Source organism: Oncorhynchus nerka, linkage group LG11 (assembly GCF_034236695.1).
Source record: "Oncorhynchus nerka isolate Pitt River linkage group LG11, Oner_Uvic_2.0, whole genome shotgun sequence".
In the NCBI taxonomy this organism is placed as follows: domain Eukaryota; kingdom Metazoa; phylum Chordata; class Actinopteri; order Salmoniformes; family Salmonidae; genus Oncorhynchus; species Oncorhynchus nerka.
In genome coordinates this window covers 6447529-6463597 of record NC_088406.1, presented here as the reverse complement: position 1 = coordinate 6463597, position 16069 = coordinate 6447529, and the positions used below count along the sequence as shown (strand labels likewise).

The 16069-nt window shown below is 41.9% G+C and overlaps 2 protein-coding genes across 2 annotated transcripts in view; one reads left to right on the top strand and one right to left on the bottom strand.

The window, feature by feature from the left end:
* mtus2b (microtubule associated tumor suppressor candidate 2b) overlaps positions 1-2575 on the top strand; it is a 127131-nt gene extending 124556 nt beyond the window's left edge. The window contains exon 17 of the mRNA XM_065024959.1: positions 1674-2575. Coding sequence (XP_064881031.1) covers positions 1674-1920 — 247 coding nt within the window. The 3' untranslated portion in view covers positions 1921-2575. The remainder of the gene's footprint in view (positions 1-1673) is intronic.
* An 8474-nt stretch (positions 2576-11049) lies between these two features.
* LOC115124861 (stomatin-like) overlaps positions 11050-16069 on the bottom strand; it is a 31390-nt gene continuing 26370 nt past the window's right edge. The window contains exons 6-7 of the mRNA XM_065024958.1: positions 13935-14069; positions 11050-13387 (exon numbers count right to left, since the gene is read on the bottom strand). Coding sequence (XP_064881030.1) covers positions 13196-13387; positions 13935-14069 — 327 coding nt within the window. The 3' untranslated portion in view covers positions 11050-13195. The remainder of the gene's footprint in view (positions 13388-13934; positions 14070-16069) is intronic.

Below are 16069 nucleotides of genomic sequence, written 5' to 3'. Positions count from 1 at the left end.
CAGAATGAAGACCTGAGGGCCAGGATAGACAAGAACCTAGCCATGTCCATGTATTAGACACCAGCAGAATGAAGACCTGAGGGTCAGGATAGACAAGAACCTAGCCATGTCCAGGTAACAGACACCAGCAGAATGAAGACCTGAGAGCCAGGATAGACAAGAACCTAGCCATGTCCAGGTATTAGACACCAGCAGAATGAAGACCTGAGGGCCAGGATAGACAAGAACCTAGCCATGTCCAGGTATTACACACCAGCAGAATGAAGACCTGAGGGCCAGGATAGACAAGAACCTAGCCATGTCCAGGTATTAGACACCAGCAGAATGAAGACCTGAGGGCCAGGATAGACAAGAACCTAGCCATGTCCAGGTATTAGACACCAGCAGAAGGAAGACCTGAGGGCCAGGATAGACAAGAACCTAGCCATGTCCAGGTATTAGACACCAGCAGAATGAAGACCTGAGGGCCAGGATAGACAAGAACCTAGCCATGTCCAGGTATTAGACACCAGCAGAATGAAGACCTGAGGGCCAGGATAGACAAGAACCTAGCCATGTCCAGGTAACAGACACCAGCAGAATGAAGACCTGAGGGCCAGGATAGACAAGAACCTAGCCATATCCAGGTAACAGACACCAGCAGAATGAAGACCTGAGGGCCAGGATAGACAAGAACCTAGCCATGTCCAGGTAACAGACACCAGCAGAATGAAGACCTGAGGGCCAGGATAGACAAGAACCTAGCCATGTCCAGGTAACAGACACCAGCAGAATGAAGACCTGAGGGCCAGGATAGACAAGAACCTAGCCATGTCCAGGTATTAGACACCAGCAGAATGAAGACCTGAGGGCCAGGATAGACAAGAACCTAGCCATATCCAGGTAACAGACACCAGCAGAATGAAGACCTGAGGGCCAGGATAGACAAGAACCTAGCCATGTCCAGGTAACAGACACCAGCAGAATGAAGACCTGAGGGCCAGGATAGACAAGAACCTAGCCATGTCCAGGTAACAGACACCAGCAGAATGAAGACCTGAGGGCCAGGATAGACAAGAACTTAGCCATGTCCAGGTATTAGACACCAGCAGAATGAAGACCTGAGGGCCAGGATAGACAAGAACCTAGCCATGTCCATGTATTAGACACCAGCAGAATGAAGACCTGAGGGCCAGGATAGACAAGAACCTAGCCATGTCCAGGTAACAGACACCAGCAGAAGGAAGACCTGAGGGCCAGGATAGACAAGAACCTAGCCATGTCCAGGTATTAGACACCAGCAGAATGAAGACCTGAGGGCCAGGATAGACAAGAACTTAGCCATGTCCATGTATTAGACACCAGCAGAATGAAGACCTGAGGGCCAGGATAGACAAGAACCTAGCCATGTCCAGGTAACAGACACCAGCAGAATGAAGACCTGAGGGCCAGGATAGACAAGAACTTAGCCCACCTGCAGACTATTTTCAGAGTGTCGTCTGACAACACCTCACCCTTTTAAAGGTGTTCGTTCTGTCTTTTGTTATCTCATAAATGTTGTTTTTTACAACCCCTCAACACTCCCCCTCTTCTATCCCTCTTCCACCCTCCCATTCTCTAACCCTTCCCCCTCCCCCTCTATCCATCCCCTCTCCTCCACTCTTCCTCCCTCCACCCTCTGTTCTCCCATTTAGACAACTCTCGGAAGAGAACGCCAACCTCCAGGAGTCAATGGAGAAGGAGAGCAACGAGAAGAAACGCTTGAGTCGGAACAACGAGGAGCTGCTGTGGCGTCTGCAGAGCCCTCACATGTCCCCCACCGGCTCCCCCATCCACCGAGGCTCTCCCATCCTCCACTCCTCCAACACCTCCTCCCCTGGTCACCACCGTTCGTCCGCTGGCCCTGGGTCACCCGCACGACCGCACTCCTACCACCAATGAGACGCCTCTCCTCAATGCCTCCCCATCGTCTCCATTTCCCTAATCTCCTTTTCCAGACGAGGAGGGGGATGATGGAAGAGCATTTCTTCCTCCCACTACATCCCTTCGTCCATCCACTGACTTCGTCCATTCACTGACTTCATCCATCCACTGACTTCATCCATCTGCTTACTTCATCCATTTATTGATTTCATCCGTCCACTGACTACTTCCATCCACTGACTTCATCCATCCACTGACTTCATCCATCCACTGATTCCGTCCATCCACTGACTTCATCCATATGCTGACTTCATCCATCCGCTGACTTCATCCATTCATTGATTTCATCCATCCACTGACTTCATCCATCCCCTGACTTCATCCATTCATTGATTTCATCCATCCACTGACTTCATCCATCCACTGACTTCTTCCATTTATTGATTTCATCCATGTATTGATTTCATCCATCCACTGACTTCATCCATCCACTGACTTCATCCATTTATTGATTTCATCCATCCACTGACTTGTCTTGGGAAGTCCCTCTCCCTTTTTTTTAATATGGAGGACGGAGGAACTTCTTCTTCTACCCACAACGTCTCTCCTTCCATCCATTCATCCCTGGAACTCTGGGACTTTTCATCCATCATTTTTCATCTTAAATTTTTATTCTCTTTATTTAATCAACGTTCTTTCCCGACGTGGGGGAAATATCCCCCCCCCCTTAGTGCATATTAGTGTCCCTATCTGAGGATAGTTGGCTTCGATGCTGACCAGACCCGTTTGGGGGGGGGTTCAGTTTAGTATCTCTGAGGTGAACGACCCTCTGTCTGTAAAACTTGCCCAGGTCCAATGTTCCACTACTAGATGGATATAGACACAGGCCAAGGCAACACATCTGTGTGACAAATTCTGAAGTGACAGAACGCGTTTCCCCAAGTAAGGACCGAGGGCAGAGCTCCTCTCCATCTTGTTTGTATCTCCGACCTTCACGTATTGTAATATCACAAGGTCTGTGCTCTCCAACCACAGAGGTTTTGAAATGTAGGATTTATTTTTAAATGTTTAACCCCTCTCTCTATCAAAAACACGCTGATGCCCCTTTCCTTTTATGAATTCTATCAAGCAGACAGACTGATGTAGAAGAAGGACTCTCTCTCCGCCATTTTGGATCTCATGGTGCCTACAGTATCTCTCTCCATGTATTTACCTCCAACTGTATCTTCAGCTACTGGTCAGAAACGCAACAATGAATACAAGAAGCGCCTTCGCTGTCCTGCCTTTACTGTCTGCCTTCTGTATACAGTAGGCAGGTCTCTCACCAGCAATATCCTTCTCAAGCCCCCCCCACTGGGAACTACACGACAGCATTAAGAACCAACTGCATATGTAAATGACTTAAATGCAACTGCATATGTATTCATAATGTTAGCCTTCATTTAGTGCATATTACATTTAAGTGTTAGTCGTTTAGCAGACAGTCTTCTCCAGAGAGACTAACAGGAGCAATTAGGGTTAAGTGCCTTGCTCAAGGGCACATCGGCAGATTTGTTTTTTTTTCTCACCTAGTCAGCTCGGGTGGGGGGCTTTCGGTTACTGGCTCAAGGCTGTTGACCGCTAGGCTACCTGTCGCCCCGCATATGAATAGTTACAGTATATAAGTAAGCGGCACTGAAATTCTACATACCGGTTAAGATCATAAAGTCCTGACGACCCCATTTAATCCAGTTAGCCCTAGACTGTTACTGAGCCACATGACGGATCAATGTTGGACACAGAAACCTAACACTGACGCTGTCCTCGAAAGACTGGGATCGTCAAGGCATCCGTTCAGTGCTTTAGTTGAAGGTCACTGTAGGGCTGTGCAGTAGTTTAGGGTCCATAGACAGTAGTACTGTGTAGTACTTTAGGGTCCATAGACAGTAGTACTGTGTAGTACTTTAGGGTACATAGACAGTAGTACTGTGTAGTACTTTAGGGTACATAGACAGTAGTACTGTGTAGTACTTTAGGGTCCATAGACAGTAGTACTGTGTAGTACTTTAGGGTCCATAGACAGTAGTACTGTGCAGTACTTTAGGGTCCATAGACAGTAGTACCGTGCAGTAGTTTAGGGTCCATAGACAGTAGTACTGTGTAGTACTTTAGGGTCCATAGACAGTAGTACTGTGTAGTACTTTAGGGTCCATAGACAGTAGTACTGTGCAGTACTTTAGGGTCCATAGACAGTAGTACTGTGTAGTACTTTAGGGTCCATAGACAGTAGTACTGTGTAGTACTTTAGGGTCCATAGACAGTAGTACTGTGCAGTACTTTAGGGTCCATAGACAGTAGTACTGTGCAGTACTTTAGGGTCCATAGACAGTAGTACTGTGCAGTACTTTAGGGTCCATAGACAGTAGTACCGTGCAGTACTTTAGGGTACATAGACAGTAGTACTGTGCAGTACTTTAGGGTCCATAGACAGTAGTACTGTGCAGTACTTTAGGGTCCATAGACAGTAGTACCGTGCAGTACTTTAGGGTACATAGACAGTAGTACTGTGCAGTACTTTAGGGTCCATAGACAGTAGTACTGTGCAGTACTTTAGGGTCCATAGACAGTAGTACCGTGCAGTACGTTAGGGTCCATAGACAGTAGTACTTTAGGGTCCATAGACAGTAGTACTGTGCAGTACTTTAGGGTCCATAGACAGTAGTACTGTGCAGTACTTTAGGGTCCATAGACAGTAGTACTGTGCAGTACTTTAGGGTCCATAGACAGTAGTACTGTGCAGTACTTTAGGGTACATAGACAGTAGTACTGTGTAGTACTTTAGGGTCCATAGACAGTAGTACTGTGCAGTACGTTAGGGTCCATAGACAGTAATACTGTGCAGTACGTTAGGGTCCATAGACAGTAGTACTGTGCAGTACTTTAGGGTCCATAGACAGTAGTACTGTGTAGTACTTTAGGGTCCATAGACAGTAGTACTGTGTAGTACTTTAGGGTCCATATACAGTAGTACTGTGCAGTACTTTAGGGCCCATAGACAGTAGTATTGTGCAGTACTTTAGGGTCCATAGACAGTAGTACTGTGTAGTACTTTATGGTCCATAGACAGTAGTACTGTGTAGTACTTTAGGGTCCATAGACAGTAGTACTGTGCAGTACTTTAGGGTCCATAGACAATAGTATTGTGTAGTACTTTAGGGTTCATAGACAGTAGTACTGTGCAGTACTTTACGGTCCATAGACAGTAGTACTTTAGGATCCATAGACATTAGTACTGTGCAGTACTTTAGGGTCCATAGACAGTAGTACTGTGCAGTACTTTAGGGTCCATAGACATTAGTACTGTGCAGTACTTTAGGGTCCATAGACAGTAGTACTGTGCAGTACGTTAGGGTCCATAGACAGTAGTACTGTGCAGTACGTTAGGGTCCATAGACAGTAGTACTGTGCAGTACGTTAGGGTCCATAGACAGTAGTACTGTGCAGTACGTTAGGGTACATAGACAGTAGTACTGTGTAGTACTTTAGGGTACATAGACAGTAGTACTTTAGGGTCCATAGACAGTAGTTCTGTGCAGTACTTTAGGGTCCATAGACAGTAGTGCTGTGTAGTACTTTAGGGTCCATAGACAGTAGTACTGTGTAGTACTTTAGGGTCCATAGACAGTAGTTCTGTGCAGTACTTTAGGGTACATAGACAGTAGTACTGTGTAGTACTTTAGGGTACATAGACAGTAGTTCTGTGCAGTACTTTAGGGTACATAGACAGTAGTACTGTGTAGTACTTTAGGGTACATAGACAGTAGTTCTGTGCAGTACTTTAGGGTCCATAGACAGTAGTTCTGTGCAGTACTTTAGGGTACATAGACAGTAGTACTGTGTAGTACTTTAGGGTACATAGACAGTAGTACTGTGTAGTACTTTAGGGTACATAGACAGTAGTACTGTGTAGTACTTTAGGGTCCATAGACAGTAGTACTGTGTAGTACTTTAGGGTACATAGACAGTAGTACTGTGTAGTACTTTGGGTACATAGACAGTAGTGCTGTGTAGTACTTTAGGGTACATATACAGTAGTACTGTGTAGTACTTTAGGGTACATAGACAGTAGTACTGTGTAGTACTTTAGGTTACATAGACAGTAGTACTGTGCAGTACTTTAGGGTACATAGACAGTAGTTCTGTGCAGTACGTTAGGGTACATAGACAGTAGTACTGTGCAGTACGTTAGGGTACATAGACAGTAGTGCTGTGTAGTACTTTAGGGTACATAGACAGTAGTACTGTGTAGTACTTTAGGGTCCATAGACAGTAGTTCTGTGCAGTACTTTAGGGTCCATAGACAGTAGTGCTGGGTAGTACTTTAGGGTCCATAGACAGTAGTACTGTGTAGTACTTTAGGGTCCATAGACAGTAGTTCTGTGCAGTACTTTAGGGTACATAGACAGTAGTACTGTGTAGTACTTTAGGGTACATAGACAGTAGTTCTGTGCAGTACTTTAGGGTCCATAGACAGTAGTTCTGTGCAGTACTTTAGGGTACATAGACAGTAGTACTGTGTAGTACTTTAGGGTACATAGACAGTAGTACTGTGTAGTACTTTAGGGTACATAGACAGTAGTACTGTGTAGTACTTTAGGGTCCATAGACAGTAGTACTGTGTAGTACTTTAGGGTACATAGACAGTAGTGCTGTGTAGTACTTTAGGGTACATAGACAGTAGTGCTGTGTAGTACTTTAGGGTACATAGACAGTAGTACTGTGTAGTACTTTAGGGTCCATAGACAGTAGTACTGTGTAGTACTTTAGGGTACATAGACAGTAGTACTGTGCAGTACTTTAGGGTACATAGACAGTAGTTCTGTGCAGTACTTTAGGGTCCATAGACAGTAGTACTGTGTAGTACTTTAGGGTACATAGACAGTAGTACTGTGCAGTACTTTAGGGTACATAGACAGTAGTACTGTGTAGTACTTTAGGGTACATAGACAGTAGTACTGTGTAGTACTTTAGGGTACATAGACAGTAGTACTGTGTAGTTCTTTACTTTAGAGTTAAATTCACAGTTGGTATGTACATTACGTAGGACAGTCTTCTGCCTGTATTGGACCATGTCAGACTGCCTCTCTACAATCCTCCCCATCTGTCTTCAGGCCACAACGCCTCTACTTTCATTTCACCTCGTCTTTCCTGTTTACATAGAGGATTTACAACAACCCAGAGAGTCATGTTGAACTGCTTTACATAGAGAATTTACAACAACCCAGAGAGTCATGTTGAACTGCTTTACATAGAGGATTTACAACAACCCAGAGAATCATGTTGAACTGCTTTACATAGAGGATTTACAACAACCCAGAGAGTCATGTTGAACTGCTTTACATAGAGGATTTACAACAACCCAGAGAGTCATGTTGAACTGCTTTACATAGAGGATTTACAACAACCCAGAGAGTCATGTTGAACTGCTTTACATAGAGAATTTACAACAACCCAGAGAGTCATGTTGAACTGCTTTACATAGAGGATTTACAACAACCCAGAGAATCATGTTGAACTGCTTTACATAGAGGATTTACAACAACCCAGAGAATCATGTTGAACTGACAATGAAAATATGTTTTCTCTGATGACACTTGTAACATGTGTAACCAAGGATCTCGCTCACTGTAAAGCATGGTGGTGTAGCTGTCTTCCTGTTTTGATCCCAAACTACCTGGTTGTGGGGTATCCCCATTCTTAGGGACTCCCACCCACCCAGTCGGCCATACAGTATGTCAGTAGGAAAATGAATTGAAGTGGATTGTGTCTAGCGAAAGGTTTGACTAACTGTTGTCAAAGAAGTGCAAAGCACACCTCTGGTTACCTCTTTTTGAAATTAAAGTGTTGCAGATTAATAGAAGATAGAAACTCTGTGGTTGAATAGAAGATAGAGACTCTGTGGATGAATAGAAGATAGAGACTCTGTGGATGAATAGAAGATAGAGACTCTGTGGTTGATAGAAGATAGAGACTCTGTGGTTGATAGCAGATAGAGACTCTGGTTGATAGCAGATAGAGACTCTGTGGTTGAATAGAAGATAGAGACTCTGTGGTTGAATAGAAGATAGAGACTCTGTGGTTGAATAGAAGATAGAGACTCTGTGGTTGAATAGAAGATAGAGACTTTGTGGTTGATAGAAGATAGAGACTCTGTGGTTGATAGAAGATAGAGACTCTGTGGATGAATAGAAGATAGAGACTCTGTGGTTACATAGAAGATAGAGACTATGTGGTTACATAGAAGATAGAGACTATGTGGTTACATAGAAGATAGAGACTCTGTGGTTGAATAGAAGATAGAGACTATGTGGTTACATAGAAGATAGAGACTCTCTGGTTGAATAGAAGATAGAGACTCTGTGGTTACATAGAAGATAGAGACTCTGTGGTTGATAGAAGATAGAGACTCTGTGGTTACATAGAAGATAGAGACTCTGTGGTTGAATAGAAGATATAGACTCTGGTTGAATAGAAGATAGAGACTCTGGTTGAATAGAAGATACAGACTGTGTGGTTAAATAGAAGATAGAGACTCTGTGGTTAGATAGAAGATAGAGACTCTGTGGATGAATAGAAGATACAGACTGTGTGGTTAAATAGAAGATAGAGACTCTGTGGTTGATAGAAGATAGAGACTGTGGTTGATAGAAGATAGAGACTGTGGATGAATAGAAGATAGAGACTGTGGTTGAATAGAAGATAGAGACAGAGACTCTGTGGTTGCATAGAAGATAGAGACTGTGGTTGAATAGAAGATAGAGACTGTGGTTGAATAGAAGATAGAGACTGTGGTTGAATAGAAGATAGAGACTGTGGTTGAATAGAAGATAGAGACTCTGTGGTTGAATAGAAGATAGAGACTCTGTGGTTGAATAGAAGATAGAGACTCTGTGGTTGAATAGAAGATAGAGACTCTGTGGTTGAATAGAAGATAGAGACTCTGTGGTTGAATAGAAGATAGAGACTCTGTGGTTGAATAGAAGATAGAGACTCTGTGGTTGAATAGAAGATAGAGACTCTGTGGTTGATAGCAGATAGAGACTCTGTGGTTGAATAGAAGATAGAGACTCTGTGGTTGAATAGAAGATAGAGACTCTGTGGATGAATAGAAGATAGAGACTCTGTGGGCTGCGTCCCAAAGTAGTGCACTATAATAAAGGGTGCCATTTCAGACCGCGCCCTGTACTTCCGTTCAGGTCCCTTGAAGGAAAAGCCATGTGTAGTGTTCTCACTCCGTACGACATTAAGCATGATGGATTAATGAGTTCTTAGGCGAACCCTGTGGCATAACCTACATGTCCCCTTGAAATACATTGAACATGTGACCTACCACTCTCTGAATGGTACAGACGTGTTGAGAATCACATTGAAAAGGCTAAGGAGTTGATCCATTAGTATCATAGTTGTTTCCCTGCAGCCCCAGGCCTTAGAACTGATGATGCCTGCATTTATTACGTCTGTATTAGTTAGGTCTGTGATCCTGCAAGTGGCTGTGTTTACACAGGCAGCCCATTGTGATCTTTAGTGGCTGTGTTTACACAGGCAGCCCATTCTGATCTTTAGTGGCTGTGTTTACACAGGCAGCCCATTCTGATCTTTAGTGGCTGTGTTTACACAGGCAGCCCATTGTGATCTTTAGTGGCTGTGTTTACACAGGCAGCCCATTCTGATATTTTGCACTATTATTGACAAATGAACTGATCTGATTGGTCAAAAGACCAATTAGTGAATAGAATATCAGAATTGGGTTATCCTGTGTAAATTCAGCCAATGATGAGGCAAACCTCACGGGATACATTTACTGATCTGAAGTGAACGTTCTAGAAGAATGTTCTGGTACCAGTCTGTTGTTTATTTATTTACACATTGTAACCATGGTGAATCTACTCTTGTTGTCACTCTCTGTCCAAGTGTACTTATCATTGCATCTCTTTGCGATCAACTCAAAAAAACAAAAACAAAAACACCAAAAAATGGATTTGCTTTCTTTTTGCGTATCCTTGCGTCTCTGTGTGAATCAAACATTTTTTTGTTTTGAGATCCACAAGTGACATCTAGGCAGCTGTGGAAAATCCATTGTGACATTCATTCTCATTTTCTCCATCTGACTGGATCTTCGTCGTGTCATAATATTAGCTAACCAGGAAGTCTAGTTTGGGAAAACATTTGTTCAATGGAGTATGATTATGAATGATTATTCACGATGAATATTGTAAAACAGGAACCATTGTATTGAACTGTGTGATACCTCTTGTCTCAACTCAGAGATCAATCTCAGGTCTTGAAGGAAATTCGTGACTCATAACAGAAAGCCAAGAGACTGCCATTTATTCATTTAAACATTTAATTTGTACATTTATTCATTTAAACATTTAATTTGTACATTTATTCATTTAAACATTTAATTTTTACATTTATTCATTTAAACATTTAATTTGTACATTTATTCATTTAAACATTTAATTTGTACATTTATTCATTTAAACATTTAATTTGTACATTTATTCATTTAAACATTTAATTTTTACATTTATTCATTTAAACATTTAATTTGTACATTTATTCATTTAAACATTTAATTTTTACATTTATTCATTTAAACATTTAATTTTTACATTTATTCATTTAAACATTTAATTTTTACATTTATTCATTTAAACATTTAATTTGTACATTTATTCATTTAAACATTTAATTTTTACATTTATTCATTTAAACATTTAATTTTTTACATTTATTCATTTAAACATTTAATTTTTTACATTTATTCATTTAAACATTTAATTTTTACATTTATTCATTTAAACATTTAATTTTTACATTTATTCATTTAAACATTTAATTTTTACATTTATTCATTTAAACATTTAATTTTTACATTTATTCATTTAAACATTTAATTTTTACATTTATTCATTTAAACATTTAATTTTTACATTTATTCATTTAAACATTTAATTTTTACATTTATTCATTTAAACATTTAATTTTTACATTTATTCATTTAAACATTTAATTTTTACATTTATTCATTTAAACATTTAATTTTTACATTTATTCATTTAAACATTTAATTTTTACATTTATTCATTTAAACATTTAATTTTTACATTTATTCATGATTTTTAAATGTGTTATTATAGTTGTATTTTTTTTTGTGGATTTTCGTATTGTGACACAACATATTTCAACCACATTGTAAAAGGTAGAGTATTTATTACGGTATTTATTATTATTTTTACTTTAAGGATTTGTTTAACAACACTTAGCAATGTAAAAAAAAAATAATAATATTAGTTTGATTCAGAGTTAGATGATGTGGTGTAGAAAACCACCACTTTCCCTTGTATAGAATGTCCTATTTACACTGTGTCAATGTAAGCATTTGAAGCAGAGTAACACCGATATCTGAATGATGATGATGATATCTACCTAGATATAGATATAGCAGAATAGATATAGACATAGTAGAACTAGAGTAGTTTGACTGCATGGCTGCAGAGGAGACGATGCCTCCCCAGATACCCTTACCAGAGGTTAGCCCTTTGAGCTAAAAGGCTGATAGCTCAGTAACTGGTTGGTTACATAGGCAAAAGGTAAAGGAAGGCTAACCCTTCAGGCTAAAGGCCGATAGTAACTGGGTTAGTAACTGGTTGGTTACATAGGGAGATTTATCTGAAACGTACTGTTCTGTCAGGTTTGGAAGTGCATTGATTGATCTATGTCTTGCGGACGTGACCATTATGACCAATGTACTCTAGAACTCTTTAATGTTCCTTCCATTCTAGAACAGAAGATTGGGTTCCCAGTAGATGTACTCTAGAACTCTTTAATGTTCCTTCCATTCTAGAACAGAAGGTTGGGTTCCCAGTAGATGTACTGTAGAACTCTTTAATGTTCCTTCCATTCTAGAACAGAAGGTTGGGTTCCCAGTAGATGTACTCTAGAACTCTTTAATGTTCCTTCCATTCTAGAACAGAAGGTTGGGTTCCCAGTAGATGTACTCTAGAACTCTTTAATGTTCCTTCCATTCTAGAACAGAAGGTTGGGTTCCCAGTAGATGTACTCTAGAACTCTTTAATGTTCCTTCCATTCTAGAACAGAAGATTGGGTTCCCAGTAGATGTACTCTAGAACTCTTTAATGTTCCTTCCATTCTAGAACAGAAGATTGTGTTCCCAGTAGATGTACTCTAGAACTCTTTAATGTCCTTCCATTCTAGAACAGAAGGTTGGGTTCCCAGTAGATGTACTGTAGAACTCTTTAATGTTCCTTCCATTCTAGAACAGAAGATTGTGTTCCCAGTAGATGTACTCTAGAACTCTTTAATGTCCTTCCATTCTAGAACAGAAGGTTGGGTTCCCAGTAGATGTACTGTAGAACTCTTTAATGTTCCTTCCATTCTAGAACAGAAGGTTGGGTTCCCAGTAGATGTACTCTAGAACTCTTTAATGTTCCTTCCATTCTAGAACAGAAGATTGTGTTCCCAGTAGATGTACTCTAGAACTCTTTAATGTTCCTTCCATTCTAGAACAGAAGGTTGGGTTCCCAGTAGATGTACTCTAGAACTCTTTAATGTTCCTTCCATTCTAGAACAGAAGGTTGGGTTCCCAGTAGATGCATATCTAATGAGGGGTTGGTGTCTCACATGTTGATGTTGATACCTTAGTTATTGCTATTGTTTTACGTGATATTAATATTTTGTATTAATTTTGTTGTAAAGATTGTATGGAATTATTCTCCAGCACAGGTTCTGCCATGTTGTTGATATGAAAGCATGTCTCTTCAATAAGTGTGTCTTTTGTTTTTATAAAGAACTTTTTTTTTGTTTGGGTGGTAGAAGTTAAACATTGTGGTTTTTATTATGAGACACTAATGTCTGTATATGTGGCACTTTGGATTGAAGTATTAAAATATAACGGGGGGGAAATAAGACTTTGTAAATATAGTGTTTGCTTTTTCCCCCACAGATACAGCAGTTATGTACTCTAGTATACAATTAGGCTGTGCGGATGGCTCTACAACATAATGCTTTTGCCATTTCACTTCCTGGGTAGGTGTGAATAACAGCCATTTCACTTCCTGGGTAGGTGTGAATAACAGCCATTTCACTTACTGGATAGGTGTAAATAACAGCCATTTCACTTACTGGATAGGTGTAAATAACAGCCATTTCACTTCCTGTCCAGTCCTATCAGATCTGTGAAGGAGGGCAAAAGGGGAGGGAAGATGCAACACTGCCTCTCTGTGACCCCTCATTTCCTCTGCATGAAGTGGCTGACCATGTCTATGGGCAGAGTGAAGATGATGGTGGAGTTCTTCTCTGCAGCGATGGTGGTGAGGGTCTGGAGGTATCTCAGCTGGAGGCCTGATGGAGACTCAGCGATCACTAGAGACGCCTCCTTCAGGGCCCGGGAGGCGTTCATCTCCCCCTCTGCCGCTATCACCTAGAGGGGGGACAGAGAAGTAAGAAACATACAGATAGATTATCAGTATGGAGAAACATTCATCTCCCCCTCCGCTGCTATCACCTAGAGAGAGGGAGGAGGAGATAGATGATCAGTATGGAGAAACATTCATCTCCCCCTCCGCTGCTATCACCTAGAGAGAGAGAGGGAGGAGGAGATAGATGATCAGTATGGAGAAACATTCATCTCCCCCTCGGCTGCTATCACCTAGAGAGAGAGAGGGAGGAGGAGATAGATTACAGTATGGAGAAACATTCATCTCCCCTCCGCTGCTATCACCTAGAGAGAGAGAGAGAGGGAGGAGGAGATAGATTACAGTATGGAGAAACATTCATCTCCCCCTCCGCTGCTATCACCTAGAGAGAGAGAGGGAGGAGGAGATAGATTATCAGTATGGAGAAACATTCATCTCTCCCTCGGCTGCTATCACCTAGAGAAGAGGGACAAGATGGTTGAAAACATTTACCATTAAATTAGTGTATTTATTTCACATCTCAGTTGACTGTCCTCTACAGTGTCTCCTCACCTTCGCCCTGGCCTCACGGCTAGCTTCTGCCTCTGCAGCCATGGCTCTCTGCAGCTGGTGGGGCAGCTTCACGTCTTTAATCTCCACACGCTCCACCTTGATACCCCACGGGTCAGTGGCCTCGTCCAGAGACTCCTATGGAGGGGGGTCAGCAAACAGAGAAACATTAGCCAGGCCAGAGCTATTATACAGCTAATGAAATAGCTACACCTACTAGTGTATTTGTCCAGAACAGGTGAGTTCGATGTGTGGATTAGGCTCTATTCATCCACAACAGGTAAGGGACAGATCGAAATGTACTGGTCAGGGTGTATTTAAAATAAATGCACCCCCCCCCCCCACACACCCCCTCCCCAACTATTAAAATATTTTCACTTGACCCTCCTCTTGTACTGTCACATAAATTGAACACCCTCCTCCTCATAGAAATAACTCAAAATAATGTTGAAAACCACAAATAACAATAACTGTAGCAATCCTGTGGCCTTTAAACGTGGCTATGCTTTGTGGCACAGTTGATGCCACGCAGGGCTACGGCCAGAAGGTTGAGGGTTCGCCGACAACCACAGATGAGCTCATTCTCCCTGCCTGTTTCATTACTTCATGATCAGAGCCAGATGCAGACAAGTATCAGCTAGAGGGGAATAAAACATGTTGATATTTATAATTATATAAAATACACTACATTACCAAAAATATGTGGACACCTGCTCGTCGAACATCTCATTCCAAAATCATGGGCATTAATATGGAGTTGGTCCCCCCTTTGCAGCTATAACAGCCTCCACTCTTCTGGGAAGGCTTTCCACTAGATGTTGGAACATTGCTGCTATAACAACCTCCACTCTTCTGGGAAGGCTTTCCACTAGATGTTGGAACATTGCTGCTATAACAGCCTCCACTCTTCTGGGAAGGCTTTCCGCTAGATGTTGGAACATTGCTGATATAACAGCCTCCACTCTTCTGGGAAGGCTTTCCACTAGATGTTGGAACATTGCTGCAATAACAGCCTCCACTCTTCTGGGAAGGCTTTCCACTAGATGTTGGAACATTGCTGCTACAACAGCCTCCACTCTTCTGGGAAGGATTTCCACTAGATGTTGGAACATTGCTGCTATAACAGCCTCCACTCTTCTGGGAAGGCTTTCCACTAGATGTTGGAACATTGCTGCTATAACAGCCTCCACTCTTCTGGGAAGGCTTTCCACTAGATGTTGGAACATTGCTGATATAACAGCCTCCACTCTTCTGGGAAGGATTTCCACTAGATGTTGGAACATTGCTGCTATAACAGCCTCCACTCTTCTGGGAAGGCTTTCCACTAGATGTTGGAACATTGCTGCTATAACAGCCTCCACTCTTCTGGGAAGGCTTTCCACTAGATGTTGGAACATTGCTGCTATAACAACCTCCACTCTTCTGGGAAGGCTTTCCACTAGATGTTGGAACATTGCTGTCATAACAGCCTCCACTCTTCTGGGATGGCTTTCCACTAGATGTTGGAACATTGCTGCAGGGGACTTGCTTCCATTCAGTCACAAGAGCATTAGTGAGGTCGGGCACTGATGTTGGACGATTAGGCCTGGCTCGCAGTTTGCGTTACAATTCATCCAAAAGGTGTTTGATGGGGTTGAGGTCAGGGCTCCGTGCAGTCAAGTTCTTCCACACCAATCTCGACAAATCATTTCTGTATGGACCTCGCTTTGTGCACGGGGGCATTGTCATGCAGAAACAGGAGAAGTTATTCCTCAAACTGTTGCCACAAAGTTGGAAGCACAGAATCGTCTAGAATGTCATTGTATGCTGTAGCATTAATATTTCCCTTCACTGGATCTAAGGGGCCCGAACCATGAAAAACAGCCCCAGACCATTATTCTTCATCCACCAAACTTTAAAGTTGGCAATATGCATTCGGGCAGGTGCATTCCTAGCATCCGACAAACCCAGATTCCTCCATTGGAATGCCAGATGGTGAAGTGTGATTCATCACTCCAGAGCATGCGTTTCCACTGCTTCAGAATCCAATGGCGCGAGCTTTACGCTCCAGTCGATTCTTGGTATTGCGCATGGCGATCTTAGGCTTGTGTGCGGCTGCTCGGCCACGGAAACCCATTTCATGAAACTCAATTATTGTG